The sequence below is a fragment of the Epinephelus moara genome, chromosome 12 (assembly GCF_006386435.1).
Source record: "Epinephelus moara isolate mb chromosome 12, YSFRI_EMoa_1.0, whole genome shotgun sequence".
In the NCBI taxonomy this organism is placed as follows: Eukaryota; Metazoa; Chordata; class Actinopteri; order Perciformes; family Serranidae; genus Epinephelus; species Epinephelus moara.
The window spans coordinates 7,325,072-7,342,508 of record NC_065517.1 but is presented as its reverse complement, the minus strand read 5'-3'; the positions used below and the strand labels follow the sequence as shown (position 1 = coordinate 7,342,508).

General features: G+C 41.0%; 1 protein-coding gene across 1 annotated transcript in view; it reads right to left on the bottom strand.

Moving 5' to 3' along the window:
• Window positions 1–17,437, bottom strand: part of ube2j1 (ubiquitin-conjugating enzyme E2, J1) — a 76,792-nt gene that overhangs the window by 25,252 nt on the left and 34,103 nt on the right. The window contains exons 3-5 of the mRNA XM_050058516.1: window positions 16,003–16,134; window positions 15,344–15,428; window positions 10,162–10,267 (exon numbers count right to left, since the gene is read on the bottom strand). Coding sequence (XP_049914473.1) covers window positions 10,162–10,267; window positions 15,344–15,428; window positions 16,003–16,134 — 323 coding nt within the window. The remainder of the gene's footprint in view (window positions 1–10,161; window positions 10,268–15,343; window positions 15,429–16,002; window positions 16,135–17,437) is intronic.

Below are 17,437 nucleotides of genomic sequence, written 5' to 3'. Positions count from 1 at the left end.
AATCAAACCCAATTTCAAGAATGTACAAAAACTTAAAAGACAGATATTTCGAATTTGGATGGAAACAGATTTCTAATTGTTTTACATGTTTAATATTATGTACATAAGACCCTAAATTACATAGTTAGAAGGCTATTGTGGATTTGGGTTTCCAGAGGCTTTAAACACAGAAATTAGTCCTTTGAATTAGCTATTGCAGCTAACAGCAGAACAGTCAACTTCCAGGGCAACTTGCTGACTAACCAAAAAAGCTGCAATGTAGGCATCACTGTTTCTTGCTTGTCCCAATGTTGTTGAGCAGAGTCTGCATTACCCACATCTCAGTGAGTGTGAAATTACCATGACTTAATGTCAGAAGGACAAAAAACAGCAGCACTGGACTGTTGGATCATAATTTTCCCATTTGCCTTTATTTTCTCTTCCAAATAAGTTGGGCTAAAATTGACTTCGGGGTTCGTTCACAACCTGTCTGATCATCTGACTGTTCGTGTCTTGCGCCGTCACACTTCCTTTAAGCATTGTTGCTGTATTTTTTAAATGTCAATGGACTAATTATCACACTAAACTGACATTTTGCTTACCACCATTTATTCAGCCTGACATTGTGTTCCTGTTAGCCAATTTCTTGCTGTTGCCCTAACCAATCTGTAGTGAGTTATGTATCTGTCTCAAGTGTTCGAAACGATTTGACTCACCAGCCAAGGGAACTGGTAGATGAAAAATCCACTGGACATGCATTCAAGCATATTTTTTCACTGGACAACATAATAACTGGCCTTTTTGTGTCACATTTACATTTGTTTAAGAATAGTTCATTGAGACAGATAACTCATTTTACCAACTTAAACTAATCACCACAACCTCTGCATCATACTACAGCCAGCCTCTTACAACTCCTTTATCTCCAAACATCCATTTTATCACAACACTTTCTTTTGTATGTGATATGTTCTCTTTGTCATTGGTAGGCTTTCGTATTACAGGTTGGATTACTTCTAGTAAATATTGCCACATAATAGCCATTTGCTACTAATCAAGAAGAGTTGTCGTTGTCATGTTATTTATTTTTTAAATAAAAATTTAAATTGTACATCCTGAATCTCAATTTCTTCTGTGGTATTGAAAATGGTATCAACGGTCACTAACTCTCCTTCCTCTAACCCTAATATCAAGTCCTAATTATCAAACAGCCCCGTGAAGAGGTGATGGCTGCCCAAAATGTCCTCACTCTAGCACTGCAAACATAAACAACCAGAGAATTATTGTGGAGTAGTGTACGAGGTAACCAATCAACAGAGTGTTTGATGCCACAGTTCAGATGTGTTGGCTGATGGTCAGAGTGAGCTGTTCTTAACATGAACAAAGAGAAGCCAGACAAAGAATTCTGAATGAGGCATTTCAAAGTTACATTTCACAAAGTTAGAAGCCTGTCCAGTGGGTGGCACATTGATTTGTCTGCCAAAGAAAAATGTACTGTCATCTGGTGCTCGGCCAATAGTAATTTGGCACCTTGATTATAAAGTTATAAAGAATTTTAGATTGAACTGCCCATACTTTTCAGTGCTGCGTATGAATCCTGTCAACAAACTGGCAGAAAACCCATCTTCAAAAGCTGTGTGCATATGTGTGTGTATCACTATGTGTTTATGGCATTGGCTGTCTGTCTGTATTGTTGGCTGCCTTGCAGTATATCCTCAGCTGACAGGTTTGTTTTTGCTTTCACCACCTGTGGCACATTCACATGCCAGGTCTCTACTAAGAGCTCAGACTGTTGCGTGCACCTTTACGCCTTCATCTCAGGCCTGACAGCGGGGTTCAGCGCAATATTGCTAGGAGAAGGATCAACACAGCCGCTTAGTGCAGTGATGTGGAAAAAAAAACATAAAAATGCAACACATCAAAGGAGGTTTCTGTGGATTTGTCTTAGGAAAGCTAATCATCCCTTGCATCAGCTAATGGGCTGATGTTACAGCTGTGAAGAGGAGGGATGAATCATGCTCTGAGGAGCACCACATCATCATCGTGGTGCACCTCAGGCTAAAGGTGACATGGATAGATTTGGATACATTATGGTATTAAATGATCCAAATCAGTGTCTTCCTCTGGAGCTAAACGGAAATTGGATTCTATTCAAGTGAAGTTAAGATTTAGCTGGGGAAGAAGAAGCCGGGCTTATTAGGCATCATACATTTTGCAAGGCACAGCGAATGTTCTCTTACGCCTCCAGTCATCATGTCACTGGACTATGACAGCTTAAACAGGCAGCCTGATGTCTGAAAATGCGGACGCCATGCAGACAGGCTCCGTGGTTGGTTTATAGTTGCTCACATGAATGACTGTTTGAATCCTTTTAGGCATAAGTGCTGATCATCAAGAACACATCTGAGCTTAAAGAGAAATGCCAGAACTGGAGATTTGGTTAGTAAAGTCTGAGACACATACTGAGAGGACAGCAGCACATTTGAGATTTTTTGTCAGTCATTGGACCAGAAATGTTGTCCTTGCAATTTCATTTCACAATAGGAGGAAACATTTAGTGGAAGGAAGGTTTTAAGGCACCATATACTTCAAACAAAGAGCTTGTCTTGTGGTCTGAAAGCATCTGAAACTCCCTTTCCACTGGTGGAAGTGGGGGTGTTATGTCTTACAATTTCTGTAAATTTCAAAAGCAGACAGTCATGTGTTCTCTCTCGGTTTTTTTTTTTTTTTATATCTTTCACTACTTCTGTTGCGTTTTGTGTGTGTGCAGCACCACTAACACTTTTGAGAAGAGGCTGTCAAATAGTGTGTGCCATTGTGTGACCCATCAAATTAAAATTTCAATGATACGCAGAAAAACATAGAGTTCTTGGAGAGAGACTGGGGAGACAGTAAGACACAGCCAGAAGGAGGTGATAATGGCCAGCTGTTGGCCCAGCCTTTGAGAAGGGCAATTTAGAACATCTCTGCCTTTGGACATGGTCGGATGACATGACATACACTACAGTTCATTTGAAGCGTACTGACAGCTTAAAGTGACAGTTTAAGCAAAACTCTAAAACACATATTTTTCCTCTTACTTGTCGTGCTATTTATCACTTTAGATTGATTTGGTGGGAGTTGCAGAGTGTTGAAAATATTGGCCATAGAGATGTCTGCCTTATCTCCAATATAATGCAGCTAGATGGCACGCGGCTTGTGGTGTTCAATCTGCCACAAATATACATTTGAAAAACTCGACAGCAATGTCTCTTTCCAGAAATCATGACCTGGTTGCTCAAGACAATCCACAGACCTTCTTGTGAGCAGTTTCATGGAAGAACTATTTTCTCTCCGCTGAACTACACCAACGGTATCATTGTGCAGAAAGACGAGTGCATCTTCTCACAGACAAAAAGCTTGAGCTTATGACAGAACGAGATGGAAAAATTAATGGCGTCCTCCTCAGCTGAGCTTGAGCTAGCTCAGTGATGCTCTGTAAGCTAGCAGTAGATCCATGACTTCCTGCACTGTTGAGTTTTTTTAATATATTTATATGGCACTTTAAGCTCCACAAGCCGTTTGCCATCTAGTTCCATTATATTTAGAGAAGGCAGATATCTCTATGGCCGATATCTCAAACCATGGCTGGGTGATATGGCTTAAAATAACGATTGAGATATCTTTAGGCTGTACCGCAATATAATATTTATCTCCTCTATACCTCTAAACTACTGTAAAGTACTAAAACACAAAATGATTAAATGAACTAGAGTTACAATAAAGTTAATTTAAACAACTGATGTCATAATGAAGGTAAATTAAATACAGTTATAATAAAGTTTAACAAAGGACTATAATAATTAAATAAATCAAAGTGGAACCACTGATGCTCTTATTTTGAAACACCCAGCTCCTCTAAGGCTGAAAGTGTTCATGTTTTTGCTGGGAACTTGAAGCTTCCAGTCAAGAGCTGCTGCACCTTTGAACGTGAGGATTTATCCACTGTGAGCTGGAAACACACTAACAGTTCTTCTGTTCATTTATTATTAGTATTTTCAACTCACACTGGTGCTCCACGGTCGCAAAATGCAACTAAAATGTCATGATCTGAAGCCCCACAGGTACAAAAACATGCTTTGTTAGCTCACACTATCATTAATTTCATAAAGTTAAACTGTTACCATGGGGCCATTATAGGTGCTGATTTATTCACTGTGAGCTGGAAACACACTTACAGGCCTCCAGTTCATAGATTAATAATATTTGCAAGTCGCACTGGTGCTCTGCGGTTGCAAAATGCAACTAAATAATAGCAGTGTGGGGCCCTGCATGCACTATCGCTAAGGAGAAAGTGATCAGGCTGGGCAGAGTGTGTTTTAAGTATTATCGCCCACCCCTAACTCCAACACTCGGTAACTCACACCAATGGTCTAGATTGATAAATAGCACAACAGGTAAGAGAAAAAAATATGTATTTTTGATTTCGGCTGAGCTTTCCCTTTAACATTTGCTGCAAAAGAATGCACTGGCCATTCAATTACGTGCAAATGCACATTCCTTGACGATGGTCAAAGTGGATAATGTATCTGACGTCTAAAACGTATCCGACTCATGCAGCGATTATGAAAACTGGACTTCCTGGATTGAATTTCAACATCTTACCAATACCTATGGGGATTTGCCCACACCAAAGTGATCCGTTGCATGTTCTACTACACGTTTAAGAATTAAAATTTAGCAATATGCAGAAAACATACTGGGCAGTCAGGATTTTTCCAAAATGCTAGATCACACACTTTCTACTCGAGCCAAAACAGAACAACTTTGAAAAACACGTCCTTCAAACTTTTAAAAAAGCCTGTGAAATTAAAAAATAAATGAGGAAAACATGCCCCGGTGGCTAGGAGTAGGCTTTTTTGCATTTTGCCCAACTTATTTGTTGAGTTGTCAAATATTCATGCATGCTGTGACAACTGTCCCCCCCGGCTCACCAAAGGCGGCTTATGGGAGTCTATGACCAGAGAAGTATTTACACAATGTGATGCTGTGTAAATAGCACAGGAGAAAATGTTGGCACCATGGCCCAGGGGTAGAGGAAAATGCCTACTGCATTGTACCTTAAATAATTCAACAACTGTGTGGGTGGGGGTGAACACAAAAGCATTATATACACCTTTCCATTTAAAGTGAATATTATAAACCTTACAAGACACAGTTTGCTGTCATCTGATTTTCACTGAGACTTCAAAGCCTGCCCCTCTCTGCGACACACAGGTGTTTCAGCAGTGTCTTTCAGTCACCCATATCACACATCTGGCTCTTCCATTTTTATCAATGGCTCCACAGGCTGTGTAATCGCTTGCGCTTTATGCACAGAAGCGCAACATCATGATAACTTTTATGTGTCAAGGAGGAGGATTGAAGCTGCTGCTGCTGCATTCACTACGCAGCCTTTGTTACTGAGTGTAACAGCACAAACACCTGTGGACTGCGACTGGTGGTTGGTGATTGAGGCCTGCAAACTTGCAGCTCTCAAATTCCATGGATCGCACCCCAAGAAGAGGAGGATTCACTTCATACTAAAAGGGACTGAAAGAACTTGATGATTTTTATTATTGAAATGCTTTAGCACGTACACATGCTAACTACAGAGAGATTAGCCCAGCCAGGGGGAACGTTTAATTAAATCAGCCATTGCTGTGCAATGCCAGGGGTCAGCAAACCTGGGTCCCTGCCTCTTTCTGCTGCCTGGCACACCATGCACCCAACCCTGATGTCTGTCCCTGTGGGTGGTGGGCCTACAGGGTGGCTGCTCCATGTTGTTGTTTTGATAGATTATTCTGGGGCTTTTTTTGCCTTTATTGATAGGACAGCTGTTGATAGACAAGGAAGGTGTGAGAGAGAGGAGGAATGACATGCAGCAAAGGGCTGTGGGTTGGAATCAAAGCCAGTATTCTGCAGGGACTCAGCCTCTAGAGGTCTAGAGGTCGCCCCAGCTCCATGTTGTTTATTTGGGTTGAGCCTGAGCGGGACCAGCCATTAGATACTCACCACTGAGTTCTCTCACTGGTCTGACTCCAAAGTGGGCAAAGTACTCCAGCTCCTTTTGCCAAGTTCATTAGGGTTTATTGAATCGCTCTTAGTGTTGCCCCTCCCCAGGGTAAAATATGAGGGTAAAATGGAGTGTGAAATGGACAGGTGGTGTGGTGTGCATCAGCAGTGATGCAAGTGTTGCGCCGGACCATCATGGTAAAGAAGAAGCTGAGCCGGAAGGCAAAGCTCTTGATTTAGTGGTCTATCTACGTACTGACCCTCACCTATGGTCATGAGCTTTGGGTAGTGACAGAAAGATACAAGTAGCTGAAATGAGTTTCCTCCAGAGAGTGGCTGGGCTAAGCCTTAGAGATAGAGTGAGGAGCCGGGACATCTGGAGGGAACTTGGAGAAGAGCTACTACTCCTTTGTGTCGAAAGGGGCCAGTTGAGGTGGTTCAGGCATTTAATCAGGATGCCTCCTGTGCACCTCCCCTTTGAGATTTTACAGGCATGTCCAACTGGTATGAAGCCCCAGGGGGAAGACCCAGAACACGCTGGAGGGAATATTTATCTCGTCTGGCCTGGGAATACTTCATGATCTCCCAGGAGGAGCTGGAAAGCATTGCTGGGGAGAGGGACGTCTGGACTGCCTTGCTCAGCCTGCTGCCCCTACGACCCAGCGCTGGATGAACGGATGGAAATGGATGGATGGATGAATGGAGTCATCGCTGTGGTCGTGTCAGCTGTTTTTTCCGTTTGCCTTCCAACAGCCGTGGCCTACTGTGTTATCACAACTTCAGTTGGATAACAGTTTCAAGTTGACACACACTTAGTGGAGCCCTGCTTATCTGAGCATTAAGAAACACTAATGCAACCATTGACTTTGAATTAATTAAGAGCAGATGTTATCATGAAATATATACTATATGTGCACTGCTCTGTGGGATCGATCTGAAGATTTGGAGCAATCTGGATGAAATCACTATACAGACGGAGGAAACATATTATTCTGCAAGGCCTGTCACCAGTTATCAGCAGCTGAAAACAAGTGTATAAATGTGTTTGATTTAATTCAACTCAAACTATTCTTATTGAGAGAAATTAAGAGAAGTAATCTGTCAGTTAATTAGACAACTTCGCCCCAGCAAAGAATTTAAAGCCCTCTCCCCAACATGACCATCAGTTAGGCCACTATATCCTTACACTGTGAATAACTTTTAAAAGCACAATATATGCAATGACAGCATGTCTCCTGTATATGAACTATGCACTCAGTTGCCAGAAATGACTGACATTTTTCATATTCATTTCTGAGACTCCCTAGACGTCCACATGTCCCCCTGTGTTTGTCCTGCCACGTCACACACTGGCCAACATCTTTGGCAGTTTACCTGTCAGTCAAAAACTCGGCATACTCTGAAAATTTTCGACAAAAGTATCCTGCTGTGCAGAGGCCCGTTTCTGACTGACAGCTCTCACAATCACCATGGGCACAGAAACAGGAGATGAAAAACCAAAAAGAAAAACGCTGCCTCAGCCTTGGAGTGAAAAAAAAAAGGTTTCCATCAGGGAGATAAGCAGCCTTGTATTTATAGCAAAGTGCGTCTTCCTGTCTATCTCATCTCCATGTGCTAATGAAACAGCCGGCTGATCAAGACCCCCGTCTCATCTGCTAATGGAAGAGCGACTTAAGCTGGATCCTCTCCTTCCCTGGCTTTGTACCGTTTCCTCCGAGGGAAATGCAGTGTGAAATGAAGAGCAACGTGCCCACTCATGCTCCCTCCAGAGACTGGGTATTTTGGTGATAATGGATTTGTCATCTTGCAATACCAGGACTGGCTTGGGCACGCTTCTCTCCCATTGTGACTTGGGAGTTATTAGTGGGAGGCATGTCCACCGGTGCTCAGATGCTGATTACATTACATGCACGTACAGAGTTTACTGTGTTAAAGATTAATTGCGGGATTTTTCCACGTGGACCCTATCTTCCCATGTTTTTGTGTCTAAGTGACTAATGGGAACAACACTTTTTTGAAACTGGTCAAGTATTGAGCGAGAGGGCTGCAGCCAGCAGCCACACATCAGGTTTTAATGTAACAATTAAAGGTGTATTTGCTCCGTCAATTTACGTCCACTACCAGTGTTTGTTTTTGCCACTAACATTTTCAGATTACTATTCTAAGTGTCTGACAACATTATGAAAAGGATCCCCACTAAGACAGACCATTTTGTTGAAGAGTTAGATCCTTGTTGTTAAACCAGAAACAGCCCGGAAATCACTATCGCCAAACCCACCAGACTCCATTTAAATAATCAGTAATTTTATCATCGTAAAACACACTTTATTTAAAGTTGACAGAAACAAAATAAAACTTACAAAAACCATCTTGGTTTGTCTTTTCAGTATTCCAACCATCCCCAGCTCTGGTTTGGTTGAAAGAGATCTGTAATTTACCCAGTTAGATGTGAAAATATCGGAAGAGGAGCAAGAAGGAGACCCAACATCAGAGAAGCAGCAGGGGAAAACAATGTGTACAGCCAGCATAATTTCACATATTAGGGCTCATTTATGCTCAATGTGAGATATGAAGACGGGAACGGATGGAGCCTTCTGTCCATACTCTGCGTTAATTTTTCTGAAAGCTTAGGGATACGGACGAAACAGAGCGGTACAACCAGAGATTGTCGAGATAGTGTAGCCTTGTTCAAGCAAGATACAATTTGAGAAGAAGACAAAGTCATTTATATAATAGCGGAATGGAACGCTGTTGGGGTGTGTATAATGGCCAAACAGACCTCTGCCGTCTACAATGCTGCCTCCATTTAAAGGTATAATATTATAACCTCCTCCACAGTTGCCTCGTTTGTTGTGTTAAACTTCTGACTCTGCCCTCTAGTGCTGTTTATTGGCTGTACCTATGTTATCATAAAAGACACATGGAAGTATGACGGCAGTGACGTTAACATTTGTAATGGACATCTCTGATTTCATACCTAAAGGGAGTATAGATGTGCCTTAACTGGGTGAATTAAGGGTTTATTTCAACCAAACTAGAGTTCGTGGTTGTTGGAACAGTGGAAAGACGAACCAAGATGGCTTCTGTTAGTTTTATTTTATTTCTGTCAACTTTAAATGAATTGTGTTTTATGATGATAAGATTACTGTTTATTTCAATGAAGTCTGGTGACTGTGGCGACAGGGATTTGGGGCTGTTTCTGGTTAAACAAAAATAATCCTACTCTTTAACAAAAAGGTTTGTCTCTGGAGTGCTGAGTAGCTCACCTGGTAGAGCGGGTGACCCATGAACAAGGGCTGTGTCCTTGCCTCAGCAGCCGCAGGTTCCATTCCAACCTGTAGCCCTTTGCTACAAGTCTCTCTCCCCCTTTCACGCTACCACTGTCCTGTCAAATAAAGGTCAAAAAGCCCCCCAAAAATCTTAGAATAAAAGGTCTGTCTCTGTCAGGATCCTGAGAATGTTTTCAGGGACTTATACTAACAATCTGAGCCTGTCAGTGGCAAAAACAAGCATTCTTAGTGGATGTAAATTGAAGATGCATTTTTTTTTGCCCAAAGTGGTTACACAGCAGCCTCTTTCACGATAGGGTCCAGGTTTAAAAATACCAGTTACTCTCTAATGTCATCCAACCAGAATCATGTATGTATGTCAGCACTGATCCTAATCAAGTCAAGTCAATTTTATTTGTATATCACGAATCAAAAATTTGCATCACGAGGCGTAACAATCTGTGCAGCATACAAAACCCTCTGTCCTCAGACCCTCGCTCTAGATAAGGAAAAACTCCAACAACTCCCCCCAAAAAAAACTTGTTAAAACCTTAATAAGGAAGAATGGAAGAAACGAGCGACTGAGCAGGGATCCCTCTCCCTCAACAGACTGACGTTGTGTGTATTAAATAGACCGACATAATAAAATTACAACATAGACAATCCATGTGACAGAATTATACATAGAATAACAACATTATACATATCCTCTATCTGTGTGATAGCTAATCCAACATGGAAGATCAGCTATACAATACACATTGTTCCACACCACTCTCCACACTCACCTCATTATCATTCTCTATCCATAGCAGCACACACACAACACATGCTCTGCAGAGGGTAAACATTGGAAAGATTTTCATCCACCAAATCTTACTTTTTGGCAAGAGCCCTCCTCTCTTCTGGAGTATAATCAAGAGATCCTATTGCTCCCTCTCCTTTTGTTGGCATGAATCCGATTATGGCTATTAGAGCGGTTCGGACTGGAAAAGAAACAGACAAGAGGAGAGAAAACAAAGAGGAGGTGAGAAAAATTAAAATCACAGCACGTTCAACATTCCTGGGTAAAAGGGAGAAGGTTAAATTACACGACAGGCTGCACATGTCGTCATGTTCAGTGCCCATGTTACATAAGTGGGAATGATGCTTTGTTTTGTGGGCATAAGCCTGGATTTACCCTGGCCTATGTGAGGACATCCACCATGTGTCTGTACTCACACATTCTCCAGCTGGCACAGGACACGTTTTACAATATGGTCAGGGTCAAGGGTTTGTTTGTCTATGTTATGACTGGCTGTGTCCGTCTGTGCTCCAGTCTATTCAATATACTGAATGAAGCATCTGGAAGCCCATTATATGTGGCTGTCTAAGCCTACTTTAAAGGTTATCCACATTGGATTTTATCATAATAACTACCAAACACTGACACTGATAACATTACATGTACACTATTATTCCATGTTTGAGTGACACAGCCCTTTAGACACAGCACCATTTGGGTTAATTATTCAAATTCCCTTTTTAGCTTTTATTTTCTTTGCTCTGTTTTTTTTTTTTTTTGTTTCCTGTTTCCGCCTGCAATGAGACAGGTTCAGTCACACAGAAGTGATGTCCCACATGGCAACAGCTTCACGGCAACATACGATAAAAGCAACTGTGGATCACATTATTGTTAAGTCCATACAAACTGCACTCAGTGAATTATTAGTATTACATCTGCATGACAGTTGATTTGTTTTTGCATTTTTATTTTTCATTATTTTTACATGGAACTGGTTGGCTTCCTGTATATATGATTGTAACAACATCCAGGTTTCGGATAGTTTTGTTTTTTTGTTGTTGCATGTTTCAACTGTTTTTGTCACTAATGGGGCCCTATCTTATACCCAGTGCAAAGGAGTTGCAACTGTCATTGCTAGGTTGTCAGACCAACGCAGCTGATTTTCAAAGCCAGAGCCCAGGAAGTGGTAATAGCAAATAGGCTGCATCCTGCTCTGATGGGCGTGTACATCTTAGAATGACATGTGGTCAGGCGCATTGTTGGCATATTGCTATGTTGAGGCAGCAGAAAGTGATCGCGCCACTGACCAACAAAAAAACCTAGTCTAAAGTCAGAATGATGCAGTATTTTCCTGCTATTTTAAGTGCGCATCATTCAGATAGTAAGATGCACCTACATAGACAGGTTCATAACTTGCCTACACTCTGCTTGTTACACACACACACACACACACACACACACACACACACTCACACAGGGATGTGCAGATGGGTTTCACCTGGGTGAAACAATGTAAACATAGCAGAGAGACGCTGTGTACGTTTAAACACAAATAACAGTGTAACTTCACTGATTATTTCAGAAGCTAAAAGTTAAGTTCTGTTTCTTCTGTCAAGTTCATGACTACAGTTTTTAGTTTTGCTACGTAAATGTCCCATGATTTTTGCCTCAGTGATATCACTGCTCTTACTGCATTACTCTCAGCAGGGAATTGCTTGCTTCTCCAATTTGCAGAATCCACCATGGAAATAGCAGAGGGTCATTTGCAGGCGCACCTGGCTTTTGAAGGGAGTTGGAGATGACACTCTGATAGGCTGAATTCATGTTACGCCCAAATAACACCAATGCTTAATTAAGAGACTAAATACAACCCATTTGCTCCTTGTGCCTTACTTTGCACTCAAATTATCGCAGTTTAACAAAGGTGGAGTTGGACACACCCTAAATACACTTGCGCCATGCACTACAAATTGTTTTAATCGGGCACATGGACTGAGAGTCTGTGCTTTATGAATGGAACTTGTAATCAATTAAATAAGTCGGTAGGCTTGGCTGGGATCACAATATTAAGGTATATTGGGTACTCTACTCTTTATATTAAACCAACTGTATATAGTGCACAGAATGTGCCACCAAAGGACAATCTCCAGCCTCTACTGGTAGAACAGGCAGCTGGTGGTGGTGGGGATAATGTTACAGGACTGTACAAAGCCAGCCTGCAACAGCAGAGAGAGAGATACCATGGGAAAAACAGCATATTTTCACATCTAACTCAGTCAGTTAGGGGTTTATTTCGACCAAACCAGAGCAGGTGATTTTTGGAAGAATGGACTAACTAAGCCAATAACAAGACTAACTAAGACAGTTTTGGTGAATTTGTTTCTGTCGAGTCTGAATGAAGTATGTTTAACCGTGAGCTAAAACGGCAATTAGGCCAGTCGTAGTTTGGTGAGGGAGAGAAACTTGAATTCAAAAGAAGTACTGTTGTATTCCTCTGTTCAGTAAGGAAAAAAGGGTGTAAAATATACCTCTCTTAACATTTTGTGAGTTTCAATGGTGTATTTATTATACCGTAAAAGGTGAGAGAACTTGGGGAAAGTAGTGAACTCATCTAATGTGACACAACCCCGTCATATACCGTGTACCCTAGTGAAATTACAGGAAGGTATGAAAGTATTAGAAATTAGACACTGCCCAAGTACACTGTTTAGATCAGGTGTGTCTTTGATTTCCTAACATCTCAGCCTATCATTTCTGTATTGACTGTAACGTAACAAATTGAGACAATGTGACTCAATGTAAGGAAGCACCTTTTAAAAGGAAGGTTTTTATATGCCACAGAATCAGAATATCCCAGGTAGCATATTCAGGGTTATAAAGACTGGGATAAGAGCTCATTCATATAATGTTTACTTGCACAAACACACAACCAGGATGCTCAAAAACCTGATTATAACCTCCTGGCAAGGACTTTTATGTCCATGTAAGAGCACTCATTTGCCATTAGCATGAGCACATTTTAGTTGTTCCAGCTCATCACTTCTCCATTATGGTAACTTACAATCATAATGGAATAACCTTATTAGAATTCATATGAGAAGCATGGACACACTGACATCACCATTACAGTGCCAAATTAGACATAATATGATAGCATTTAAAATGAACTATGGGGCATTTGAATTGATTCTTTTTCATTACAAATAATGTATTTTACCTTTAACAAATCTTCCACAGTAAAATACTGATAACTTATACAACTGAAGCATCTACACTACCAATTTATATCTGTTGCAAATACCCTCTGTTTGGCGTGACAGGTGTTTTTCAACAACATATCCCCTTTTAAAACTGAGCTGATGGACTGTGAATATCAGTGCTCTACACACCTTGCCATGTTACGTAGGGGCAGTGTGGTCTGATAGAAAAACCCATTATATAAATGAGACTTTACTCAGTGTCATTTAAATTAAGTAACCAGAAAAATCAAAGTGAGAGCAGAAAGTAACTAATTTCCATCAGTGAAGTTAAGTGAGCACTCCTTAATCAAGACAGTGAGAAGCAGCAGAACATTTTACTTTGATAACAGCAGTAAGTCTGTTAGGACGAGTCTTTCCAGCTCAAACTTTCCAACTTTTGAGTCTTCTTCGGTTCGGAAAAAGATAAATAGATCTGTGTATGTGTGTGTATAGTCGCCATTCCTCCTATTAGACAATTTATGTGAATGTAACTAAAAAAATGCAAGGCAAAACTCATTGTGGACTGAACATTAAAATACTGCAATTCTTATTTTCAGATACAAACAGACCAGGAAAACAGCCCGTGAAAACATATTCATAAATAAGTATATATACATTCATAAATGGAACTAAATAAACTGGAATATGTAAAATCTTCTTCAAAGTGACATCAGAGGGAATGTTTGAATTACTTAGCCATATTTTATTAAATATTTAGGCATAGCATATGAGCTAAAGCGGCAGCCAACAATAGTGAGCGCCCTGGAATCCCTGCAGCTGGCCTGCCTGTGACGTGCAGAGCTCACTGCAATTATCCAGCCAGGCTTCCTGCGATCATTCCAAAAAGGATGAGATGCAACTTTTACACAACACTTTAAGAACCCAGCAGGGGAAGCCAAATCTCTCAGGCATGGCCAGCCATGTGACCTGCATGAGTCGGTTAAGAGCAACCTTTGTCTTTATTCTGTTATTGATTTAAAACTTTATGTGTAATGGGAGGAAACCAGTAGGAGAAAATGCTTTGAGGAAAGTGCACTGTCTCCTACTGAGTTTCCTCTGATAAAGTGCCAGGGAAGAAAGAAGAAAGCAGAGCTCAGCAAAAGGACGGATCGCCAGCAGAGAACTAAAATGAGTTCTCAGTAGAAAGAAATTATTAGTTATGACTCCGGGAGGTAGGAGAATCTGCCCTGCTGCAGATGAAGAGGTTTATCTTGATCAGGCACTCAATATGTATTGATTGCTTTGCATATATATACAATATATACATATACAATATACAATATGCAACCCTAAAATCAGAGCAAAAAGTTTCAGAAAATCAACATAATTTGTATTGGTTCAGTGACTGTTTTTTGGTGTTTTCGCATATTTTCAACTTATCAACAGAATTTGAAGATTTTAGCTGATCCATGTTGTGCTACAGTTACAGACTGTCACGTGGGCCTTAAGTCTGAAGGTTTTCATTCCAACCAAGGAGTACAGAAACCTAACTCCCTCCCTAACTTCCTTCAATAGATGCTCAGTCCAAATGTTTTCAGGGAGCCCCCTTCAGTCACTTCCATTTACTTCAGTGTGCAGCAGAGTGGTCATTGTAGCATGCCTCTGTTGTTGTACTGATGCAAGTAGTGCTGTGAAAATGTGCATTATGCTGAATGTACCATGTGAGCCATTAGAGTGCCGATAATTGCACCCAACTGTCTGTGCTGACCACACCTCCCACTATTATTGAAGAACCCTGTCATTATCTGAATACCAGCTGTTATTAGAGAATTATGGTAATGCGATTTATGATAATAATGGACAGCAGTGTCCCTGTCATTCAGAAGAATAACTGTGCATGTACACCTACGAACAGAACATCAATATTTTTCCATAATTCTGATGCAAATTCCTGTGATTGATAACATTTTCAAGCTCTACAAATGATGACTCATTCTTAATAGGTTTCCAGACTCTTTGGACTACACCAAAACAGTGACTCGTAGTTGGAGAAATAACTAATTAGACAAACTCAGGGCATGAGCTTTGAGGTTACTTACTGCTCCAAGAGGGCTGCCAGGTCTCTGGATGGTGGCCAGAGATGCTCAGGCAAATTTTCTTCCCAACTTCAAATCTTCCATTCGGCTGGGAGGGAAGGCAATAAAAAGAAGGTGGAGGTGAGCATGTGGGTGGAGATAAATTAATAAAACATGCATTCTCAAAAGTTATGACAAGGAGACAGAGATGGAAGTTTGACACAGTTGAGAGTTTGGAAGCAGGAAACGTAGGCTGCTATTTGGCAAAAGTATGAGTTTTCAAACAATGAAAGCAAACTGAAATAGAAATATTGTAAAAAAAAAAAAAAAAAAAAAAAGGCTAAAAGTGGCTGGACACCATGAAAAAGTGTCTGTCAAAACAATTCAGAGTACTCTGGCTTTTATCAGCCTGATATTAGTGCAGGTGTCACACAGCTGTCTGAATATAATAAGACAGTCTCATACTTTCACAAAACCAGAGCAATTCCCTCTGACAGTGTGATGACAGCTGAGGCTTTGATCTGACAACTGTCACTACGTGTGTTGCCACCAGAATGGCTGAGGGTTAAATGACATGCTGTCCATTTTCCACTCTTTGATCATCTGATTTGACGGCTTCCTGTTCCGCTTCGGCGGGAGAATAATCGGATGCGATAGAGAGGTGGCCTTTGTCTGCATGTTACCGTGAGGAGGATGATGCTGGGGGGCTTCATCGGGTACTCTGGGGGAAGCACGATCCTGCCGTGGTAAACCCCACCGTCGAAATCAGAATCTGGTGGCCCGCGTACGGAGAAGTGCCATTCAAAGAGGTTATCCTGCAAAAAGAGAGAAATGTCACATAAAGCTAACATGTTCAACAGGAAACACCAAACCTGTGACTTCAAATGCCTGTCTGAGGTGAAAACACTGACAGTGACGAGTCCAGTGGAGCCACTCAGCCTGCAGCTGCATGTTGTGATAATGGTGAGCAGTTATTCCAGTTGGGCAGTATCCAACCAATACAGAAAGTAAAATTCTATTTCTTTGAACAATTCACTATAATCTTAAATTATGAATATCTACAACTGAACTTTAACCCCCCTGTTTTCTCAACCTTATATCCTTATTTTCAGGATAAGACACTACTCAGAAATTCTACATGCACATGACTGGAAAAAAGCGTTTTTTGACTGAATGTCCTTAGGTTTTCAATCCCGCCCTGCCCGGAGCTAACCCTGAGTGGGTCACTGCAGCAGAGAGCAGGTGAATTCTAACATCTTTTGTAGTGAGGATACTCATCATTTTAAACACATAACTAAATTTAACAGACCACTTTAGACGCTGCGCACAAAATTATTGTAACTATTAGAGCTTTTTAACATTACATAGTACCATAAACGTCACAACCACTGTTAAGCTGTTGGAGGCACACCAGGCTCTCCCTCACCTGATTTTGAAGCTGCTGCTTCACCTGATGAGGCTGTTGGTCTCTACCTTACCTGTTGCTGAAGTTGCAAGGCGCACATAGGTCTCTCTCATCTGTTGCTAACACTACTGGGGTCTCTCTCTCATCTGTCACCTATTCTTCCTGTCAATCACTGCCTTTAAAATAAAGTAGGATTGTTTCATCCTCATGGACCTCACTGTTGCCTTCTAAATCTTCCTGACTTGCTCTGACGTAACAAAGAAAATTATAGCTGCTGCACAGCGATGGGTCGGGTCCGGGCATTTTTAGGCAATTCTGAGCAACAAGCAGAAGAACTGGAAGACATTTAGGAATTTAGCAACACAATCTGCCTTTTGCATCAGCTGAGGTTTGAACTGACAACCTCTGAGACTAATAATCAACTTCTATCTCACTGAGCTAATTAGTCAGTGACAATTCATGTGTAGCTTCACAAATTGACTAGTCAGTGACAATTCATGTGTAGCTTCACAAATTGACTAAGCTAGACGTGCAGGTTTAGCAGCTGTCCATGCATGGAAAAGCAGATTTCAAACCACTGTAAAAAATTCAGTTATTGAAACAAAAATCTGAAAATACACATATTGCATCTAGACAGCATGGAGATGTTGGTAATTTGTTTGTAACAATGATTGATTTGCTCCATAAGTGAAAAACTGATGTTTAAAATTGCC